The 24,674-nt window shown below is 36.2% G+C and overlaps 2 protein-coding genes and 1 long non-coding RNA gene across 7 annotated transcripts; 2 read left to right on the forward strand and 1 right to left on the reverse strand.

The window, feature by feature from the left end:
- The first annotated feature begins 1,199 nt into the window (after window positions 1-1,199).
- LOC128924143 (uncharacterized) lies at window positions 1,200-3,926 on the forward strand. Its single transcript, XM_054236028.1, has 4 exons — window positions 1,200-1,724; window positions 1,830-2,834; window positions 2,923-3,115; window positions 3,189-3,926. The coding sequence occupies exons 2-4, from the start codon at window positions 2,085-2,087 to the stop codon at window positions 3,272-3,274; spliced, it is 1,029 nt and encodes a 342-aa protein (XP_054092003.1). The 5' UTR covers window positions 1,200-1,724; window positions 1,830-2,084; the 3' UTR covers window positions 3,275-3,926.
- Window positions 3,927-5,783: 1,857 nt separating this feature from the next.
- LOC114804095 (uncharacterized) lies at window positions 5,784-8,908 on the reverse strand. 5 transcript variants are annotated; one of them, XR_008470019.1, is made up of 4 exons: window positions 7,290-8,908; window positions 7,025-7,231; window positions 6,255-6,937; window positions 5,784-5,890 (listed from the first exon to the last, which is right to left on the reverse strand). It is a non-coding gene; the product is annotated as an uncharacterized LOC114804095 (long non-coding RNA). The 5 variants fall into 5 exon arrangements; XR_008470021.1 differs by lacking the exon at window positions 5,784-5,890 and having other exon boundaries at window positions 5,901-6,937; window positions 7,290-8,283; window positions 8,348-8,908; XR_008470020.1 differs by lacking the exon at window positions 5,784-5,890 and having other exon boundaries at window positions 5,901-6,937; window positions 7,290-7,448; window positions 8,042-8,905.
- A 1,512-nt stretch (window positions 8,909-10,420) lies between these two features.
- Window positions 10,421-13,192, forward strand: LOC105213083 (uncharacterized). The gene is made up of 7 exons (XM_011185628.3): window positions 10,421-11,239; window positions 11,311-11,465; window positions 11,532-11,640; window positions 11,866-11,966; window positions 12,313-12,435; window positions 12,492-12,609; window positions 12,830-13,192. Exons 1-7 carry the CDS (start codon window positions 10,447-10,449, stop codon window positions 13,078-13,080), a joined length of 1,650 nt encoding a protein of 549 aa, XP_011183930.2. The 5' UTR covers window positions 10,421-10,446; the 3' UTR covers window positions 13,081-13,192.
- The last annotated feature ends 11,482 nt before the right edge of the window (window positions 13,193-24,674 follow it).

The following is a 24,674-nucleotide window of genomic DNA, read 5'->3' on the forward strand; positions in this document are numbered from 1 at the left end:
AGAGATATGCAACACATGTCCTGCATGCTATGAGTCTCTTATGACATTAACTACCCCCTTGCATCCCAAATTAACTCTCGTCGAACACCTCTTTCCCTCTTGTCCGACTCCGAAACAGCTCGTTCCTGGGCCTTTCATTATATGACTTCGATGAAAATTAATTCATACTTACCACTTCAAAAAGGATAGATAACCTCTACAACAACAATATGAATTTTGAGCACCCAACTTGCATTGGGTTCTGGTAATTTTTGTGTTTTTAGTAAGAGACCTAATTCACGACGTTCTTAAATCACTATATGATTTGCATACACTGTTCCCATCTATGCACACTCATATAAACATATAGACATGATTATTATTGCTGATTGATTGCTTGCTGATGATCTTGTTGCTGCCATTGATCTACTGCCACCGCTGATCGTATCGCTGACGCCGCTTTACCATTAAGCTTGTTAACATTTTATCGTCGCTTCATGACTTTAATTGTGTTGAATTTTTGCGCTCGCCCTTTATTACTTCTAAAGTGTTTAGTGATTTTATTTATTGAACTGTTGACATAAGCAATTTAATATCACCATATACCGTTAAGTTTATTGGTAATGAACAATTTCCATAAGACAGTTAGCATAGTGACTTCGGTTGTAAATATAAATACAAATTGCATGCTTTAGTTAATTCCGAGCGTCTGCGATAATTGAATCATATCGGGATGAGATTGTGACAATTTCTTTCCATTACTTTCTTGAAGTGCGTTTGACACGAAGCTAATTGGGGTGTGATTCAGGAATAAAATAATGGAAACCTTTTGTTTGTAGTTACATGCCTTTTATATGTATGTTCTTCTAAGAATAATATAGGCAAGACTAGACATTTTGTTAAACTGTCTTACTCTCTAAAATCTATCTCTATTCCTATTTCCATCATTATTATTCTCTATTCCTATTTCCATCATTATTGCGATTTCTGATTAAAATATATTTACATATGGGTGTATAATATATTTTTAAATGCTTTATCGTCTCAGCTTTATTTAATAAATTACAATCACTCTACACCGATATTTAACAGCTATTTTTTATTGTTGTTGTTATTGTATTTGTGGTTTTTACATTGAATTTCACGCACAATTACTATAAACGGCGTTAATAAAATAGCAAATTTAACGCCAATGCGCAATAGTAGCTGTATTAGGTAGGGATGGAAAAGTCGACTCTGACTTTAGTCGAAAATCGATCTTTTATTAGAAATAATAGACTTTTTAGGATCGATTCATGCTTGTCTTGAATCGATTAAAATCGACTTTTACTCGATGACTTTGACAGTTGATGAATTAAGATAATCACTATAAGATTACTTTTAAAATCACAATACAAAGTACCAATCGAAGCGTTTCTTTATAACTAGCCTCTTTCTGATTTTCTGATTGGTCTATAACAATATAATGTTTATATTGCCGCCGGTAATTGATGTAATTAACTTTTTAATATACGGTACATAGTATTGAACAATTCTTTATCATGGCTCCCAGTTTGATATGGGCCTATTGCACAAAAGTTAACAATGGCAGTAAAGTTAAGTGTGATTTATGTCATAAACAGTTTTTGTTTAATAAAAGCACATCAATGATGAAGCACTTACAATGTGCTCACAAGATTGCTCCTCCGTCAAGTAATGAAAGATTGAATGACAGTCACAATGATTTCGAAGTTCAGCCTAAAAAAGTAAGTGCTTTTGAAGAACTTTTTAAAGTTTGTACATAAATTATTCCTCTCCACAGACAATTTAATTTTTTAAATTGATACTAACTTAATCATTTTTTTTCTTAGGTTTTAGTCGCTGTCGAATCATCTGTTCCATCGGTTGCTTTGGTACCTCAAACAAAATCATCTGTTCAAGAAAATTCCACAGTACAATCTCAGGTCCAAGGTCCTATGGATCGTTGTATAAACAATGCTAATTCTTTTTCAGGTAGTAGTGAATTGAATTAGGAAACAACGTTAATCTTATTAATTTCTTCTATCATGCATTTTCATTGTTTCCTAGCTTTATTGACATATTAACCTTTCTTCACGGAAACTGAGATGAAGACTGTTGAGCTGGGCGCTTATCTCATGGAAGAGAGGAAAACAATAGAAAATTTGAGCTTGAAATTAAGAAATATATGCAATGACTGGGGTCTTGATGATAGTAAAATAGCAGCATTCGTTTCAGACGGGGGCGCAAACATCAAAGGAGCTATTAAAAGTGAGTTCGGCGATGGGAAACACATTTCATGTTTTGGACATGTAATAAATAATATTGGTCAGCGCCTTATCGAAGTTAATATTACTCCACCTGCATCTGAATCTCGAAATCAAGTTTCCGACTTACCCGCTGATGAAAATGATGCTATTGACAATCTTGAAGACTTAATTACAGATCATACTGAGCAATCCTCATTGCGTGAGCTATTGTCAAAAGTTAAACAAATTGTCACATTCTTTCGACAAAGTGAAAGAGCGACTACAGAGCTGCTGAAATTACAGAAGGACAAGCCTGAAAATTCTCGTCTGAAATTAATTCAGGAAGTGCGAACGAGATGGAACTCCTGTTTTGAAATGGTTGACCGTTTCATTGTGCTTGCTGATCATGTCAGTAAAGTGCTTTTACAAGTGAAGATGGACAAATCTTTGAAAGCTAAGCCACCTAACATGATCACAGGTGAGGAAATCGATGCGTTAGTAGAAGTTCGTGACATCTTAAAACCTCTCTTGCAAATAACTCAAGAAGTTTGTTTTGAGAAATGTGTAACATTGAGCAAGTGCATTCCTTTGATTTCAAGTCTTAGAAAAGTAAGTTCCCATTATTAAACTAGCAAAGCTATTGCAATATTATCTTGTTTTGAATTTTTATTGAATGAATTGATTTTATATTTTACAGAAGATTGAAGAGTTAACGCCAGAAACTTTAATTGGGCGACATTTGAAAAAGAGAATGGTTCAAGACATCGAAACAAAATACGGCAATATTGAATCCGTAAAACTGTACGCTTGTGCATCATTGGTTGATCCTCGTTATAAAAAGTTTGGTTTTCAAAGTATTCGGGATTCTGCACGAGCGGTAACTAATGTCGGTAGGTTGATTATGCAAACATTATTTGATTATTTCTATGGTTTAGTTTAATCTTAATATAATTTTTTGTGTAGCTGATCTTGTCAAGACAGAACGAAAATTAGCATTGGCAGCAACGCTGGCAAATATTAACCCTCAAGATGAGATATTAGCTATTTGAGGTCCGGAATCTCAGAAAACGAACGATGACAATGATGATTTATGGTCTTATTTTGATAACACTGTGAGTTGTAGTTCCAATCTTGCAGATTCTGATGAGGCTGGAGGATTACCAATACAATTACGACAATATTTGACACGCCCGACAATATTTGACACGCCTAATCCGTTCACTGTGTGGGAAAGTATGAAATATGAATATCCGTATCTATGGAAAGTAGCTAAAAAGTACTTGCCAATAGTTGCAACGTCTGTACCCTGTGAGCGATTATTTTCACATGCAGGACTTATCGCAAATCAGTTGAGGAGTCGCTTATCACCTCAGCACATTAATGAGCTAATATTTTTAAGATCAATCGGCGAAGAAATGTGGTTTTCGTAGTTATTTATTTTTAAATTTTTTGTTTTTTAATTAAAAAAAGCAATTTTATTATCCAATACCAAAATGTATGCAATGAAATCCTAAAATACTTTTTATAATATGTTAAAAACTAAAAAAATATTGATATATCTAATGAATTTCGTGTACGAGTTGCTTAATTTATAAAAAGTCAACTTAAGTCACAAAAGTCGACTATCGGGGTTGATTAATTGACTTCCAGAATCGAAAAACTAGAAGTCAATTCCAAAGTCAAAAATCGATTCCGCTCGCGCTCTTTCCATCCCTAGTATTAGGTAGATCGAATTCAATAACAACAATAATATTGCGCAATACAGCAATACTGATATCAATGCTGCAAACACTTTTTGCCACAAAAGCCACAATTAGCAGACGTCAGACGAAGCATAGTCGTATAGATCATACATGCATACCCATACATGCATGTGTTGTTGTTGTTGGTGCCTGATTTTAGCTAAGAAAGTTTACCAATTGTATAATAAACCCCATATTGATATATGTACATATAAAAAGCAGCCACGCGTGATTATTTAATTAACTGTGAGTGAGATGTGAATTCAATCGCTATGGATGAAGAAATCGAATATGTACTATGTATGTATGTGATTGGCGTTAGCCGGTTATAGCCGAATCGACGATAGTGCGCCACCTCTCTCTCTCCTTCGCAGTTCGGCGCCAGTTGGAGATCCCAAGTGTAACCAGGTCGCTCTCCACCTGGTCCATCCAACGGAGTGGAGGCCTTCCTCTTCCTCGGCTTCCTCCGGCGGGTACTGCATCGAACACTTTCAGGGCTGGAGTGTTTTCGTCCATTCGGACAACATGACCTAGCCAGCGTAGCCGCTGTCTTTTTATTCGCTGAACTATGTCAATGTCGTCGTATAACTCGTACAGCTCATCGTTCCATCGTCTGCGGTATTCGCCGTTGCCAATGTTCTGAGGACCATAAATCTTACGCAAAATTTTCCTCTCGAAAACTCCTAGTGTCGTCTCATCTGATGTTGACATCGTCCAAGCTTCTGCACCGTAAAGCAGGACGGGAATGATAAGCGACTTGTAGAGCTTGATTTTGGTTCGTCGAGAGAGGACTTTACTGTTCAATTGCCTACTCAGTCCAAAGTAGCACCTGTTGGCAAGAGTTATTCTGCGCTCGATTTGTACTATAGCTAAAAGATATTGGGAAATATCAGAGTGTGGATTTTCTGCTAGAAAGCTTTTCATGAAATATGTAGTTCCTTGAAGCTTTTACGATTCAACAAATTTGTCAAGAGACACAGACAGCAAATATGAGTCAAAGCTGAGTCCGTAAGGTTGGGTAAATAGTTAAGAAGTATACTTTGAGTTGCTACTTTTGTAAAAATGAGTACACAGTGATGGAAGTATAGAATGAAAAAGTGAAAGAAAACGAAAACGAAAAAGTGTACGAGGCGATCTGGAACGCAGTCTCCAAACGCAAAGGCTACAGAGCATAGCGCTGCGAATATCAAATATTATTTACTTTTTTTACCAATACTGCTATTAGTCCCTTGTTGTTGTACTTTTGCTGTTGTCTTTTCTTGGCTCACTTCTGTTGTTCCCGCATTACTACATTTTCACTGATTCATATCCTTTCTTTAACTCCCTTTCGGCTTTCACATCTCAAGTTGGATCAGTCCATCCTTTAGTTGCTGCGACATTTTGTTGCCGTTTGGCATGAAAGCGATGCATAATCCAGATAAATCCACCACTTTTTGTTGACCACTGACTAGCCGCTTCTTGTTGCTTATTGTTATTCGATTTTCTTTTTTCGAATTTTCGCTTGGCCATATTGACTTCCTCATACCGTTTGCCTCGGTGGTCAAATCAACAGTGGTTTTTGTTGTTGTCAGTGTATATTGGACTGCATGTGTGTTCCTTTGTGTTTACCGATGTTTTCGATTAAATTAAACTGTTAACAATTTAAGTTTTATATCTGTAAAATGATAAGATAAAAATCCATGTGAACATGTGTAGGTGTACAAGTACCAGAAGATACATGGTACATGCAACCTGTAGCATAAATGTGATACCCGGTAAGACATTTTTCATTATGAATGTTTTTATTTGATTAAAATAATTGTAAAATGTCGTATAATAAACATATTTTCGAACTCTAATTTTAGTTAAAAAGCATCATAATCACTCAAGCTCAATTCAACACAGTCGATTTTCCGATCTCGAAGCTTTAGAGTAATGTCAGACCTATAAACAACATTCAGTTAAAATTAATTTGAACAAATCTTACATTCTTTAATATAAGCAAATAATAAAGAGTGACAGAAAATGCAATTATTTTATTTAAATCATCAGGGTTTGGAATTCTATTGATTTTCCTTAAATGAACAATAATTGTGAACAAAACCTTATTCCTGACATTTTCTTTATCGTTTCTAGCTTTGTTTTGATTTTGAATGAGATCTAATTAGTTGTGATTCCAAAGCTTATTCGCATGCTAACTCAGATCAGTTTCGTTACCTCATAGCACTTCGATTATACTTTTACTACGGATACACTCACAAATTTTTGATGTGAGCTCTTATTTAAAGAATACTCTTCTCCAGCTTACCTTGCCTTGTGCCTAATATCATCCCGACACCTCATTGTGGATGCCGCTTACTTAAGTAACGGTCGCTCCACCGAAGTATAGTAAATTTCGCCAAAAGAAAAGGCTCCAACAAAGTATTTTGTTATCCAGCACGGGTCTCTTTCGCAGCCGCTTAATTTATTGCCAGCAAGCGCGGCCCACATGCGGTGCTACGGCTGCTGGCGCTCCGCTGTTGCATCTAAGCGCTTTCTAATGCCAACATAACTTTTGTTTTTGTTAATTTGCCAGATGTATTTTTGTGTTGTATGTGCATATGTTTGTGGCGATGCAAAGCTATTTAATTTCAATTGCTTGTCAATTACGCTTAAGACTTTGGCGGCTGCTTTTACAACAACTTACAGTTTTTGTTGCCATTTTATGAGCATGTATTGTTCGTCCGTCTAGCCGACTACTTGGCATTTTTGTGAATTTACATTTTTTATGAATTTCTTTTCAAGCTCCATGTTTATCGGAAGGTTTTTGTTTTTAATGGATTAATTAATATATCTACGCTTTCGCCAGCTTTTTGCAGATTGAGTTATAAATATGTTGCCTTACAAACAACAATTAAACAAAAAGTAACATGTTCAATGACAGGAGGTGCTGGAAAAAGGATCACGTCTCACATGTGCAGATTTAATCGTTTTGTTCGATACCATTTTTTACTATTTGACAGTATAACGTTAAAAGATTTAAAATATTTAAGGCTAAGCAAAAATCACAAATCGATTAAAATGAAACAACTGACTTACTTATATAAACGACGAATAAACGTTATATGAGGCAATCTAACCCTTCGGACGGAGTTGAGTATTTGCTAGTTAGGTTAGCTGTGGATGGCTACATTTAGCCAGTTAAACACATGTTCATGTGGAAAAGTAAGCGCGAAGATCCTTCAATCGTTGTCTCGCAAAAGTGTTGAAGGAAGTGCTGAAATGATTCCGCTGCACGATCAAATCCTGGGTGTTGCATAAAATTATTTTGTATATACATATAATGTTAATTAATTAAACATACTTTACTTGCTAGGGAACACGATTTTATGTAAATACTAGACTTAATTGGAATCCCCATGACGATACCACTTTTCCGAATTTCACTCTTCGAATTCAAACTCATATATTGTTAGATGATTTTGAAATACACGATCAGGGAATCAGGAACGGGCAATGTGGTCTGAAAAAGGGAATATTTCACAACGACAAAAGTATACATACTAGAGTCCGACCGATCATTCGGCCTTGGCATCGGCATCGGCCATATTTGGCCGATTCTTAGCCGATTCTTTCTACTTCTTTTGAGTTAATACTATTTTTAAACGTTTCTTTAGACGAATTTCTATAATCAATATCATTCACCATAGACAGGAACAGGTAATAATCATTTGGTGCTGGTCTGGACTATGAGGTGCATGCAAAAGAGTCTCCCAAACAAGCTATTTCTGATGTAACAACTTGCTTTGTTATGTTACTATACTAGTGTACTAAATAAATTTGTTAATGAAAGAATTGACAACTGGCCGATTAATTGGAATCGGCATCGGGCAAAAATTGGGTAGCGGTCGGACACTAATGCATACTCCTATATATTATCAGATTAGTTTCTAAATAGAGCTTCAATATTTAGTGTTGCCACCTTTAGCCTAAATTACAGCGAGAAGACTTCGAGGCATGCTGTCTACCAAGTGCAGATATGTATTCCCAGGAGTCCTTCAACCTATTTTAATTTAACGACAAGAATATCGGTCGAGCTTATTATCTAAATATTACCATAAATGCTCAATAGGATTTAAGTCAGGGCTTTGGGCAGGCATGGTAGGAGCTCGATCGATTTTTGATCGAAATAGTCTTTCGCAACTTGCAACCCGACATGTATGTTTGTCCTGCTCGTATATGTATAAAGTTATCTTTTTAGTCCATTTTATGCGCTGCGTGCTCTAACTCAACATCAGAACGTAGGACTCTTCCGTCATTTGGCTTCGAACATTACCAGATTTGATAGACTACTGTAGCTAAAGCAACACCAAACTAAATCATTTCCACTTTCGAAATTTTTGATGATTTGGTTGTTATTACTTTGGAGCCTCTTATGACTCTTTCGCCAAACTTTTTCTCTGCTTTTCGTATGTTTATATTCAAATTTGCTCTCATTACTCCAAATAACTATTTTCCAAAACCTTGGCGGCATTTGATACTTTTTTGAAAATTCCAATCGCGTCCTCAATTTATTTTTGCTGATGAAATGCTTTCTGGTTTTGTAGTGGCTAACCTTCTTCTCGGATTCTTCGCTGAATTGTTCGCTCAGAAACAATGGTTTGAAAGTTTTGCTGAATAAAACGCGCTGAAACAGTCGAGTATTTCTTCATTTCTATGACTATTTTTAGTATCTTCCCGATAATTTTTCATAATTTTTTCGAAATTTCGTGTCCGAACACAAGTTAATAAGTCCATATTGGCCATATCAATTAGTTTTTCAGTGTATTGTATGTCTACACCTTCAAAATTTTTATGATCGCATGACTCAAAAATTTGCATTGAAAAAATTGCAAATAAATTCAAAAAGTTTATACAGTTTTAAATACTCGTGATTTTCATAAAATTTAATAAATTTTGAAATTTCCAAGTTGGTCAAACGATTATTAATATTTTTTGGTTGGTGACTAATTCTAATTGTGTCAATCTCGCCTCCTAAGTTGCGGTTTTTATGAACATACGTCAAACGTCATTGCTATTAGTCAAACCTTATATAAGTATTTTCATAAACATACAAACATACTATCATATATGTACATATGTATATATATGTACATATATACATTTAGTCATATGACAAAAAGTCCATGTAGAAAACCGCATCACGACTTGCACCTAACTTTAATTGAATACTGGTAATGCAACGCAATTAATTTGATTACTAATTGTAGGTAATATGTGTAAATATAAATATAAACTTAATTGTATGCAATTAATGCTAAAATTAAATATTAGTTGCAGGCGCTTGTTTAGACCGAGCTATAATTGCCGGCATTACGTGGATAAAGAAAATTATTAACAATTTAATAAAAGTGTTTATTCTTTCTTCTCAAAATCACTGTATAGCAAAATATGTAAATACTTACTGAAATACACACTTAAAAGTGAGATAAGGAGCATAAGATTAATTAGCGCGAACAAGTTAATTCATGTGAAAATATTTAATTCGAGTTATTATCTCATCATTAGCTCGATATTTATTTATACCTAGATATTAAAGCTATTTATTGTTATTCCCTTAAACTGTAATCTTATAAAAATATTTAAAAATACGGTTGAACTTCCCTAACTCGAATCACCATAATCCACAAAAAAATTTCGAGTTAGAGAGACTTTGAGTTATGGAAGGAAATGTATATGAAACTTACCTTCTATTGCCAATTTAAGAGTTAGAGTTATGGAGAACTTCGAGTTATAAAAGCTCGAGTTATGGAAGGAAATTTGTATGAAATATGATTTCTAAATGATATTGCCAATTCAAGAGTTCGAGTTATGGAGACATTCATGTTGTAGAAGCTCGAGCTTTGGAAGTGCAACTGTATATTTGAGTTACACAGAGTTTACAAAGAAAAAAGTAGGTCAATAAGTTCATCAATCAAAGAATTAATGCATAAAATGGACGAAACGTATTATATCTATCTATCGCAATAAAAATAAAACTTAAAAACCCAACCTTCAACACAGTCCTGTACTAAGAAACCTCCAAGATCGCCCATTTTGAATAAAAAATTTATGTTTTTCTTAAAAACTAATATATATATATATATAGTTCAAAGCCTATATGTTACATTACATATTGTTCTTCCATTCCTATAGTTAGTTGTAGATAGATGTTGCGGGCCACTTTCGGCAACATTTTTCACGGCAACATTCGAAAGCATCCTACCATGAAATAAAAAGTGAAGGTTATATTATATATCATTGGTGTTTTTTTTGTTGCATTACATATGGTACATGGAAAAGGCTTGTTGACAATTAATGCTCTAATAAAGCACGAGAGCCTCACAAAGATGGTGAGAGAGAGTTGGGAAAATGTATGTTAAGAATTTTGTAAAAGTGAAGCATCATCCGGTGCATGGAGACCAACAGTTTACAGTTTAGTTTAGTTGTGGTTTTCGTTTACACGTTTCATCACAGTGCGAATGACTATGCCGCACCAACTGTGGCTTGTCTATCTGAGTTTAGTGGGTGTGTTGGGAAACTATTTAAGTGATTTTGTAACATTGCGACGCCAAAGCAATTGGTCTACGGCGGAGTTCCCGGCTACAAGTAATCGCAAAATGTTAAGTAGTGAGGCAAAACAACGGAGCCGCTTTACCGATGTAGCTGAGCATTATCAGCTACGTTTTAAGCCTCTGAGACAAATGCCACGTCTGCTATGGAAGAAATTGCCACAGGTGACGACGTCGATGAAACCCAACGCCACGGATGGGGAAAATGTCGAAATGACTAGCGTGAAAGCCTCGAATGCGAAGTTTTTAAACAATCCTTTCTCATATAACCACGTGCAGCAGGAACGACCGTATGCCACAAGCACAGTGAAGCCACCAATTAGACCGGTTCCAGCACCAATCGCGAGTTCCAGTGCGATCTCTTTGGCTACAGAGCAGACTGCACAAGCTTCCGATGCCTTGAACACAATCATGAGACCACCACAAATTGGTGTTACAAGGCCACAGTTGCTCTTTCATGGCGCACCATTTAAGCTTAATTTGTTGCAACAACAACGTCCGATCAAAAAGACGAAGAGCAAAGGCTTCCTCAGCCTCTTCGAAGTTATAAAATTCGAAAATACCAAATGTTCGGTGGCAATGGAGGAGATCGATATACGCGTGCGCGCTTTGGAGGGTGTTTGCTATCACGAGTTCGAGTGTAAAAGCTTAGGCGGCGTACCGACCGAACCGTGCGCGGAAGGTGTGGGCGTGTGTTGTGTGTGTGAGTATGCGCTTCTGAAATTCAATAAGCCTGTCTTAAATATTGTAATTTATATTTTTTACAAAAATAAGTTTTGAACGGTTGCGGCGATACGACCAAACAATCGGTAGTTTACTTTGAGAGCCCCAACTTTCCGAATCCAGTGCATGAAATGTTAATTTGCGTGTTGATCATTAATTTGCGTGACAATGTGCAGCAATTGCGTTTGGATTTCATTATGTTTGAGGTTAATTTTATAAAGTTCGTGCTTTTTGAAATGGATTATTTGTGAAATATACTCTTCCATCGGCAGATTAATCGTCCTACCGATGGCGACTGTGTGGAGGATCAATTCATTGTCTCTGGCCAAAACATAAACTTTGTTGTACCCATTCTATGCGGCATCAATACGGGTCAACATAGTGAGTACTGATTTTGACATATACTATTAAATTAATTGGGAATAAATTTAGTTGTATTTAATGCTAGGCGCATAGTAAAGTGGGGAGCGATAAAAGGAAAAGGCTTTCAAGCTTTGATATTGGTATCTTTCCGTTGCTTCGCTCGTCTCTTCACTATATGTATGCCTGTCTTTATATAGTTGGATGTAATAAAGTACAACAAATAATAAAAACTTAAAATTTTAGTTTATGTCGATGTCGCCAATTCTTTTGAGCGGAAAATGTATCTATCTTTTATCACCAAAATGACCAATGGAGATCGTGCTTTCAACATAAAAATAATGCAGGTATTAAAAGAAGGAATTGTGTGCGTTGAACCATGAAGTGAGGTGCCTGAAGTGAAACTTTCCTAAAAATATTTAAAAACATGCAATCTTTCTTAAACCCATGCGGTCGACTACTCATTCGGTTTATTTATCTTATAATTACTTTTTCTATCACTTAATTATATTTTTAATAAGTATTATATAAAATTATAAAAATTACAAAAAATCAAATCCGTTCAGCCCAACTGACACATTTTTTATTGCAGTTGATCCATTTTACCTCATCGCATCGAACAAGTTTCACTTCGAATTTTTGGATGATTACAAATTTAAATTCAATTTATTAAAACATTTACTCCACTTCCAGCTGGAGAGCGACTTGGCCCCTGAGGGATGTTTGCAATTCTACACAGAAAATGAAGGCGAGGTGAAGTCATTCAACTATGACGCTGACGGCGCCTTTGTCAACAAAGCCGGCGCAACATATTTCGTAAAGATTTCTTTAACTCCCTTAATATTTAATCAGAAACAAAATTTTATTTTCAGAATAATCTAAATTATGTTATTTGTCTGCAACGTTCCAAGGATATGTGTTCGGTTAGTTATAATACCCAGTTAAATGGTGGCGAACAGCTGGATTTTCAAATCACCAATAAAGATGAAGGTGAGTGAATGATTTGTAAAAAAGTAGTTACTCTAACATATTGAAAGATTACGATTTTGCGAAATAACCTTTTGAATCGAAAGTCTCTCTCCAAAATGGCGAATTTAAACTAATTTCTGATTGACATTAACTCGACATCTTAGGCATGAAAAATATAAACCAAGAAGTCGACAATTTTTATATTTTTATTTCCATTATCTTATGATTTATCACCTTCCAGATGAGGTTGACTTGGTGCCGGATGGTCAGGCGGGTGCTGGCATTTTTAATTGTCCCGACGATTATATCGCCATCAATCAAGTGCGCCTTTGCGGCGAGCGTTTCAACGATGGCACCGTTTCGGATGACTTCACCCAAAATGCACCGGTTAAGGACGTCGCAGCGGGACCAATTATATTGCCAGTGCGCAGCGATGTCGAGTATGTGGGTCGCGGCTTTCACCTTATCTACAAACAGGAGTTATGCATTTGAGGCACAACCGAGTCACTAGATTTTATATTTTTGTCTAAATTTATGCTACCTACCCTTTGATGTTTTTGTGATCATTTTCTTTTATCTATTGTGGAATTTCGCTGGATTTGCATGTGGTAAAATAAAAAGTGTAAACACATGACAAATTTTGTGTTATGTATATTTGGTAAATATGTATGTATGAAAAAATTGAGTTTTGCCTTTGGTGGGCTGAAAGACTTACTTGTTCCAGTTACGCTTGCTAATTTGAATTGCAAACTATGGTCATGGGAAAATGTGGCGCTTCTCCAGCTATGAGTGTCTACTGCAAAAATTCTACATTGTTGTATGTGTTATTTATTTGACAGGCGCCGCATGTGACTATCAACAGTGGATCAGAAAAGATTTCGGGCAGAATAAAGCTTTGGAAGTAGAAAATTATTGATGTTCTTTCGATGGGGGTGTGACAGTTTCGTTCCACTCCAGAGCGTTTAATGTCAAAAAAATTCTCAGGCAGATAGACTAGATTTCGTTTACATTAAAATTTACGTTAAAATTTACAGTACGTTGAACATATGATAGAGCGCCCTAATCGCATCTCTATCATTCTTGCTCTGAACCTTTTCAACCAATAAACTTTTTCTATTGAAAATTTTCACCTAATAAGAAACAACTGAATCATCAGATTAAAAATTTCTTGTGATAATTGACTTTAAAGGTCTAATTTCGAGTTACGTTCAGAATTGGGATTTTCCTCTAAGTGGATTCGGTCAGATTTTGCTTCCAGTATATTAAAGCGCCCCACTGAGCTGATAAACCTTAAAATAAATCAGTGTTTACGCTTCTTCAAATATTCGTTTATTTCAACTTAAAATGTATCGTTTATGATCTCTCATATTACTCTGTTCTGGGATAGAAGAAATTTTGGAAATAATACTAGAAAGTTTGTATTAATTTTTTTAGAATATTATTTGCAGTCACTGTGCATATTGTTGTTGCTTCACTCACTTATTTGATACTCATATGCATTTCATTAAAGTGTACATATATTTATATACATAGGTACGTATCGCCCATTGTCCCTTTGTGGCGCTGGGGCATGCGCCTGCCATGATTTATGTTGGACACCATTGGTGGTTTTGTCAATAGTGACTTTCCCACCACTTTGCCATTGTATGCTGATTTGATTCGTTCGGCAGTCAGTTAGTTGGTCGATCGTCAACGTTGCCAACACACGGTTAAGTGCAAAACGACGACGTTCAAACAACGTCGCGCTGTTGACTGATCCACTGATCGTGTCAGACTCGTATAAGCAGTAGTTTCTCTTCCGCTTTGCTGGAGTTGACTGGTGCAGTGCACTCGTATGTATGTATGTATGTAGAGAGTATGCGCTTTGTCGACATCAAAAACATTTCTAGCAATATCGGTGTTTGCCTTTGGCGTCACCGCCGCCATCGTCGACGTGTGTCAAAGCGTTTCGAATTTGATTTCGGCACATTTTGGCATATGTCAAGGAGCCACCTACGGTACAGCGCTAGCACTCACAGTTCGCCGTCACTTTTGGTTGGATTTTAGGAAAGTTCGAAGTTCGTGCTTTTATTGCCCAGCTTTTTCGTCGGTTTTCGTTTTGTGGGGCGTTGCTTTTATGATTGTTGTTTATTCGTTGTTGGTTGCTTGTGTTGACAGGTTTTTCACATTTTAGTTCTGCATCCAAAGTTGAAATTTATGAATAATTCGGCTTAACTGTGACAACATCAAGATGCAGATATCCATTGCGAGATAAATGTGTAATTCCTTTTGGGCTTCACCTACAATTTTCCTCCACTTTGCTTAGTCCCTTGTACTTATTCGTCAGCATCTGTATGTTGCATGTTGCGGTTTTTTCTTCTCTTTCTACTAATTTCGTTTTGCTGTCGTCATTTATGATAAACTTAGAAATTAACCCACGCCTTCTTTTCCTTTATGTAACGGCACCTGGAACATACATTTGCATATCCGCATTAATCGCTTTGATTTTCGCTATTTCACTATTTCATTGGCGCACACTCATTTACTCCCGCAATAGTCTGTTCTTCGTGGACCACCTTCGCAGCGCTTGCGCTTCAATCAATTACTCACACTGCATCAATAATTGTCACGAGTGTACTTTTGTGGCACAGTTATTAAATTGTGTGAAAAGCTGTTGCCTCACAATTGTTGCCTTTATTGTTGTAGTTGACGCTTGGGAAACTGTGCCTTGATGGGATATGAAAAGTATTTTGGCTTGGATGCGTCAGTGGTGTGTTAGTTACGGGGTCCAATGAATGAATCATTGGTAGTACGTAGATAGCTATGCATTTATTCTTTAATTTCTCTTGAGGACTACGCAAAGACCTTCAAAAGTTTGTCAGATTTTTTGCTGTAGAAATGTAAACGAACTTAACCTCACCTGGACCCATCAAATTGTAAACAAACGTGACACGGGAAATTTAATACAAACTTGACTCCATATGTACCCGCAAACTGCAAACAAACAGTAAAAAACCTGATATCACGTGACTCCTCCGTGTAAAGGTCATCTACTCCGACCGAAGATCATTGACCACGGCTAAAGGTTTGTTGAGCAGCCACATGATGTCAGGTTGAATTACAATTTGAGGAGTCACGTGATGTCGGGTTGTTTAATACCTCTAATTTGTAATTTTAAGATTTCTTTTACTATTTTAATGCCATTTCGGGGAATTTTCCCTTATTTTCTGCTAAAAATGTATATGTTGTCCCAAGTGATCACGTCAGGCCAAGTTCGGGGCGGGGAAATCAGTCAATAATTTTACGTTATCCTGAATATGGGCAACACAGAGCTAAATGAGATCTTAATTATGTAACTTGCTTTATGATTTGTTGCTGCATACGACATTTCGTTGATCGATGTTGGAAATTCCGTAGCGCTCATTTGCGATCAATAGTGAGCGATAATTGCAAAGATTGCCATGTGGATTGAAAAGCGAAACGAAATCAAACTAAACAACTGAATTTGCAGCAGATTAATAACTAATGGACGGATCGGCGCTACGCGAGGAAGTTACATACTTAAATATGTGTGTACATATGCTTTTAATTTTTTAAGACTTGACTTGCTGACAAGTGCTCGATGTTGCTTACAACGTTTGTTAAGGCATGGAGCAATGTCGCTGTTGCACTGAGAAAAATACAATTAATTACAACACAAAATAAAAAAAAACAAGAAAGAACAAGTAAGGAAGAGCATTTTATACTCTCGCAATTTATTTATTTAACTTTATTTATATTACATAAACACAATTTGACCCACATATTCGTCATATATATTGTATAAAGTCCATTGAAAGTTGGAAACCATAATATAAGAAGCAAATGGGACCTTAAAAACCTATGGTCCGATTTCGGCGATTTTTAGAATGGAGCTGCCACACTATTAACATAGTATTTGTGCAAAGTTCTGCACCGATATCTTCACTAGTACTTACTTTATATATTGTAAAGTAAACGATTCAGATTGTCTTCAAAGTTCTGGTATATAGGAAGTAGGCGTGGTTGTGAAGCGATTTGGCCTATTTTCACCACATATCATTGGAATGTAAGGAAACTAATACAAACCAAGTTTCATTGAAATCGGTCAGATAGTTTCTGAGATATGGTTTTTGACCCATAAGTGGGCGCCGCCATGCCCATTTTCCATTTTGTAAAAAAAATCTGAATGCAGCTTTCATCTGCCATTTCTTATGTGAAATTTAGTGTTTCTGACTTTTTTCGTTAATGAGTTAACCCACTTTTAGTAATTTTCAACCTAACTTTTGTATTGGAGGTGGGCGTAGTTATGATCCGATTTCTTTTATTTTTGGACTGTATTAAGAAGTCGCTAAAACAAACGACTGCAGAAAGTTTGGTTTATATATCTCTATTGGTTTGCGAGATATGTACAAAAAACTTAGTAGGGGCGGGGCCACGCCCACTTCCCCAAAAAAATTACATCCAAATATGCCCCTTCATAGTACGATCCTTCATACCAAATTTTATTTCCATAGCTTTATTTATGGCTTAATTATGGCACTTTATGTGTTTTCGGTTTTCGCCATTTTGTGGGCGTGGCAGTGGTCCGATTTTGCTCGAAAGCAACCTTCCTATGGTGCCTAGAAATAAGTGTGCCAAGTTTCATCAAGATATCTTAATTTTTACTCAAGTTACAGCTTGCACAGACGGACGGACAGACATTCGGATTTGAACTCCACTCTTCACCCTGATCACTTTGGTATATATAACCCTATATCTAACTCGTTTAGTTTTGGGTGCTACAAACAACCGTTATGTGAACAAAACTATAATACTCTCTTTAGCAACATTTGTTGCGAGAGTATAAAAAGAAAAATTTAGAGAGCGGCGAATAGAACGAATAAATATTTATAAATGACAAGCATATTATGTTGTAATTAATTAAATTGTCTCATGTATCATAATCATATACTCGTATATCTCATTTCTTTTTGTTTATAAAACTCCAAATATTTATTTTAGTGAACAATTTCCAATATCCGCATAGTGAGATGTATTAATACATATGTATATATAAATAAAAATTATAAATAATATTAATTGTTCTCTATAGTAAAGCAAATAATTGTTCAATAACACTGTGATAGTTTTTTTCCAAAAAAAAAAAGACGAGACCAAATTCGACGGTTTCCTCCTATTTCGGGTCCTACGAATCGAACTGCATCATTACTTTTTTGAGTTACAATCATGGTTTCATACAAAATTTTTTTTTGAAGTTTTTCATCAAAGTGGCCCATTGTAAGAGAAAGGCACTTTTTTCTTCGGTCTCTAACTTTTTTAATGTTGACTTTTTTGGTAAACTTTCTTTGGCAAAGCTTCTCAGAATAAGTCTGTCTTTAAGTTCTTAGAGGACTGTAAACCCCAAAATCAATGTTTTTTGTGTCCTTATAGCCAATATGTCGAAAAAACTGAAATTTAATCCATTTTTTTAATGTTTTTGCCCTCAGGTTTCGTCAATATTTTAATTTACCCTTTGATACTTATACATTAAGTGACATCTTGTAATAGTAAGAAACTTAAGCAAAGACAACGTCCTGAGAAAACTAACCATTAGAAAAAAAAAAACTTAACAAAATTTGTATTTTTTAAAAAAGCTACACTAACTATGTTTGTATGCTATTTTACTCTTTTTGTATCTTATAACTGTTATCAATAAGTATCATAAATTTGTACACAATATTTAAATTAAATTTAATAAGACATCTATCAATGTCCAACACAAATCAGCAAGCAACGAGTCAAGTTTTTTTCCGCTGTACCAATGCTCAAGGGGGCGGCGACTTGATGAAATCTTTCTCCATGCTCATCGGATTCAGTCGGAACTTGCTGCTCAAAATGGTCCTTGTGATGGTGAAAGAAATAAATTTTTAAGGACATATTCACACCTATTTCTTCAAAAGCGTCTACCATGTCATATACATATTTTTTCCAATCTTCAGACCGGTGCATTCCTATGCAATGGTTTATAATGTGATGGGGTGTCACTTAATGTATAAGTATCAAAGGGTAAATTAAAATATTGACGAAACGTGAGTGCAAAAACATTAAAAAAATGGATTAAATTTCAGTATTTTTTACATATTGGCTTTAAGGACACAAAAAACATTGATTTTGGGGTTTACAGTCATCTAAGAACTTAAAGACGGACTTATTCTGAGAAGCTTTGCCAAAGAAAGTTTACCAAAAAAGTCAACATTAAAAAAGTTAGAGACCGAAGAAAAAAGTGCCTTTCTCTTACAATGGGCCACTTTGATGAAAAACTTCAAAAAAAATTTTTGTATGAAACCATGATTGTAACTCAAAAAAGTAATGATGCAGTTCGATTCATAGGACCCGAAATAGGGGGAAACCGTCGAATTTGGTCTTGTCTTTTTTTTACTATCACAGTGTAATTATTTAAGTTAATACCAATTTGTCATTAATTGTCTTATTTTTTTCATATTTTTGGTATATAGAGAATAACTAATAAAAGTTAATAATATTGACGAGTAAATAACAATATTTTAGTTGTAAATTAACCTATTCGATTCCATTGTTCTCGCTTGGGTACAGAAAATATTCCTTCTTTGAAACGCTGTTAGGAACAGACGCGGCCGTGATCTCGCAAGCACGAGCCAGTCTACAATATAGCGAGATACCATGAGTGAATATATAATTCCCGGTGTACATATAAGAGGTCCCGTTATCCGCTATTCACTTATCTTAGCTCTCACTTTTATAAATTTTGGTTACTTCTTTGGTCAGTTAGCATTTAACTCTCGGACTGCTAAGGCTGTAGGTATTATTGAGGTACTGTGGTAATAAAACATTTAAAACTCATCTAGTGTTGAGGATAAATAACACATATAAGACAAAAGATCTTTTCAGCAATTTTGAATTTTAGTGTACTCGTATGGGTACAATGGGAATATTCATATAGATTATGTGCGTATATTTTTTTGTAGATTTTAAAATGGATATGCAAAATTTTTACGGCAAAAAGTTCAGGAACCTTTCAGTGGCCACCGACTATGTTTGATCAAGCGATCGTGCTCATTTCGATTGATACAAATTATCCGTTGCATACGTTAAACGATAGTCAAGAAGGGAAGGACGTAAGAGCAATGTCCATCAGCCAAAGTTAATCGCGGAATACAACTCGGTATGGGTGGAGTTGACCTCCATGACTAAGCTATGCATGCTTACCGTATAAAGTTTTGGGGAAAGAAATGGTGGTGGTCTACTTCCACATCAAAACCATCCCTAATCACCTCAGGTGCAGAGAGGGTCACCGAATAATTCGGTGGATTTATGAGCTATGAAATTATCTACTAATGGTCATCAAAGAATATAATTACATGATTTTAATAAACGCCTTATAAATGAATTTAAGAAAATATGTATGTTTTTATATATAGTTGGGATTTAATGGGTTCAACAATACGGATTAACTTCATTCACAACTTAATTGCTTCATCTAATTTTGTTTTTCTGATTCGATATATTTTCTTAATCTGAAGCGATCATTTGAAAACAACAAACAATTTGCAGGTTTCGCTGTATACGCGAATTATGTATCGGAGTTTCGGAATTAAATGTTATAAATTTAAGGTTAAATTCAAACATTTTTATACGATTTTTTTCAGTGTGTCAACTAGGAAATTTCACTTCTGCTGTCGACTATGAAGCAAACATTTAAATTTATTGAATAATTTGACGATTCTATGTACAACAATCAATTGGCAAAGCAAACAATAATTTTTCAACTGCTGCGGCATAACTTTTCTTAACATTTTCATTAAGTTCGATATGCTTTTTACTGCTACCCTTATGCTGTTATTGTTTTATTGGAATTTCTGCACTTATCTTCATTGCATTAGACTACCTGATTATCGCTGTGTTATTTTTATTATTGGCAAAACAATATGTACATATGTATGTAGTTATGTATATATTTATTTCTTAATTATACTCTCGCAACAAAAGTTGCTACGAGAGTATTAAAGTTTTGTTCACATAACGGTTGTTTGTAAGTCCTAAAACTAAACGAGTTAGATATAAGTAAAGAGCTATAACTAAGCTATAGCCCAGAATAGGAACAGAACTTTGCAAAAATACTGTATTTAAAGAGTGGCATCGTCGAAATCGGTCCATAAGTTTTCAAGACCCTATATATCGAATATGAGGACCTCAGTACTTGTAACAAATTTTTTACCGAAACTATAGTTCAGTCTCTCAGATAGGTTGCAGAAATTTTAAGGGAATATGTTTCTTCTAATAATATGTCTCTTTGCCAACAATGGGTGAAATCGGGTCATAACTTCCCCTATCTCTCATATTCTTAATATTAAAATTTTCAAACTTTCAATGGACTTTATACCATATATATGCCGAATATGTGAGTCAAATTGTGTGTTATCTTAATAAATTTAAATAAATAAATTGCGAGCGTTTAAAATGTTGGGTGACACCCGACATTAGCCCTTCCTTACTTGTTTCTTCTGTATTCCTATTGGTTTGGCGCCGTTTGTCACCGACCACCATATGAGTTTTAATTGCCAGTCGTAAAAAGCCTGATTGCTGTGTGCAAGCTGACTGTTTTGTGGCATTTCAGGTCAGCGTGGATTTGTTGTACGATTTTAAAATTTGAGTTGGCTACTGCTGTCCTAAAATCAGTGTCCTTATATCAAAGCGACTCTTTGTGGTAATGAAGCCATCGACCGATTTTGTTTAGTGAAAAGTACGATCGTATCAAGGAAAGCTAAACCAATGCATTAGTAATTATGGAAATTGCAGACGAAATTAACAAAATTATTATTTGACACTTGAACTATGAAACTTTAATCATAATATTCGATCATTAGTGGGTACTTACTTGGCAACAGTAAACACCCATAAACATTTATTAGCACAATTTTGTTGACCTTTAATTGATTTCATTTTTATTGTCAGTAATTACTATTTAGTAATTATGTAATACAAGCCGCAGCAAAATTGGTGCTTTTTCAGATTTTTTCCATTACTTCTTCCATCATTTCCGTTGGGAAGCTGACGATTGGTGTATGAATGTTTGTGTCGAATTTGTCGATGTTCAGAGGATTATCGTCGCAAATTTTGCTTATCAAATAACTCCACAATAAGAAGTCCTGGAAGGTCAAATCTGTAAGTTTGAGAAACAGTCAATGACACCTCTTTCTGAATTGAGGATTGATCATAGATCTTTCAGGTTACAATATCGAGTCATCGATTGAGATTATTTCTGTATCAAGGATTCTCTTTAGTTCTAGGTATTGAAAAATAGTTTAGTGGAATAATATTAGATGAGGAATTAATATGAATAACTAGTGAATTACGTAATACAGATGTTAAACTGAGTCTCAATCTATATTTATATTCCAGTATACGCTCGTAAATTGTCAAGTTCATGCAATTTTACAAACATATAATATGTAAAATAATTATTGTTGCATAGCATGTAAAGATGCGCCAATTGGCATTCAAAGTGTCTAGCTTTGGGTTGTGACCAGCTTAATTGAGCTTATCCGCGCTTCACCACGCTAATCCGGTTTACTTGCCAATGCACTCACCTATTAGTTTTGTTGGTCTTGTTGTATTGGAAGTTTGTTGCTTCTAACGCTGTTGAAAAAGTTGCTGACATTGGCACTTTAGTGACCGCAAGTGGCAGCTGAGCTTGTGGAATGCAGCGTGTCTTACCGTCTCTAAAGTGCATAAAAATTTTGCGACAAACATGTGAGGACAAAAACAACAAACAAATTGATAATATTGTCAAATGTTTTTGTTTGCTAAATTCATGTTCTTTGGTTACCCTTGTAGTTGTCAAAAAGATGTTGTTCCGTTAAGAATACAATAAACTTAGCACGCTAGTAATGAAAAAGTCGGTATTATCTCTTCTCTAATCTTTTTTGGTATATCGACCTTTGATGCAAACCTTCTAGATTATATTAGACTGCAATCGAAAAAGGTCCTGCCTATAATCTTTGAGACAGGGTCCATTGACATTTTTACTGGGTGGTGTTACGACCCGAAATATTTAGCCATACGCGTGTATATACAGAACCGATACAGCTTGTGATGCCATCTATCCACAAGGTTGAACGTAAACAACGTTTCGACCAAATAGATGGGCGAATATTGCGATAGAAACAACATGAGGCTAAGTCTTCAGGGGTGCGAAGCGATTGATTTATCTGCAAAATGAATACCAAAGATTCACCTCGGCACGACTGATATAATTTCGGCAGTCCAGTTGTCAGTATCTCGCGTAAATTTTTTACAGACCGTTCTATAATCGAGTGCTTTTATACTCTCGCAACAAAGTTGCTAAAGAGAGTATAATAGTTTTGTCCACATAACGGTTGTTTGTAAGTCCTAAAACTAAACGAGTTATAAATAAGTGATCAAAGTGATCGAGTAAAATTCAAATCCGGATGTCTGTCGGTCCGTCTGTCCGTTCGTGCGAACTGTAACTTGAGTAAAAATTGAGATATCTTAATGAAACTTGGAACACGTGTTCCTTGGCACCATAAGAAGGTTAAGGAATCGGACCACTGCCCCGCCCACAAAATGGCGATAACCGAAAACACATAAAGAGCTACAACTAAGCCATAAATTAAGTTTTGAAAGTGAAAGGATTTTTCTAGGAAGGGGCATATTTGGATGTAATTTTCTTTGGGAAAGTAGGCGTGGCCCCGCCCCCTACTAAGTTTTTATACGTATCTCGTCAACTGCTAATGCTATATCAACGAAACTTTCAGGAGTCGTTTTAAAAATCGTCGAAATCGGACCATAAATTTTCAAGGCCCCATATATCGAACATGGAGGATGGAGTCATATGTAGAAGTTCACGTAAGTGAGGAAAGTTTCTGACTGTCATTCACTTGGGAGTGGCCGGGAACGATTATTTTACATGTGGCTCAAGCAGCTCACGACTTCCGGTCTTAGACCAAGTATCCTCTGTGTAGCCAACAGACATCCGTTTGGAGGCGAGCTAAAGTGAGAAGGCGAAACCCGCCTATGCGGTTGTGCGTAGGGTTTGGGACCCACCACATAAAAACACCCCCCAATGAAAAAGAAAAAACAGCCTCGGATGAGAGACCCCAATTTTGATGACGACCACTGCAAACGTTTAAAGGACTACGAAATAAGGGCATGCACCTGGAATGTCCGGACCCTTAATTGGGAAGGTGCCTCTGCCCAGCTGGTTGATGTCCTCGTAAGAGTAAAGGCTGACATCACCGCAATCCAAGAAATGCGATGGACGGGACAAGGACGGAAGAAGGTGGGTCCTTGTGACATCTACTACAGCGGCCATATAAAGGAGCGCAAATTCGGTGTGGGGTTCGTGGTGGGAGAGAGACTCCGTCGTCGAGTCCTGGCATTCACTCCGGTGGATGAACGTCTAGCCACAATCCGCATCAAAGCGAGGTTCTTCAACATATCGCTGATTTGCGCCACGCCCCGACGGAAGAGAAGGACGAAGTGATCAAAGATACCTTCTATGAGCGCCTAGAACGTACCTATGAGCGCTGCCCCCGCCACGATGTCAAAATCGTGCTTGGCGATTTCAACGCTAGGGTGGGTAAAGAAGGTGTCTTTGGCACAACAGTCGGAAAATTCAGCCTCCATGATGAAACATCACCAAACGGTCTGAGGCTGATCGACTTCGCCGGGGACCGAAATATGGTCGTCTGTAGTACTAGATTCCAGCATAAGAAAATCCATCAAGCTACTTGGCTGTGCCCGGATCGAATCACTCGCAACCAGATCGATCATGTTGTGATAGATGGACGACATGTCTCCAGTGTTTTTGATGTGCGTACGCTTCGTGGTCCCAACATCGACTCGGACCACTATCTTGTAGCAGTTAAGATACGCACCCGCCTCTGTGTAGAAAAGCGTACACGTCAACAAACACAAGGAAGGTTCGACATCGAGAAGCTGCAATCACAACCGACAGCCGAACGATTTTCTACTCGACTTGCACTCCTGCTCTCTGAGAGCACTCATCAGCATCTCGGTATAAGGGAGCTGTGGGACGGCATATCAAA

This window comes from Zeugodacus cucurbitae, chromosome 2, assembly GCF_028554725.1.
Source record: "Zeugodacus cucurbitae isolate PBARC_wt_2022May chromosome 2, idZeuCucr1.2, whole genome shotgun sequence".
NCBI classification, from domain to species: domain Eukaryota; kingdom Metazoa; phylum Arthropoda; class Insecta; order Diptera; family Tephritidae; genus Zeugodacus; species Zeugodacus cucurbitae.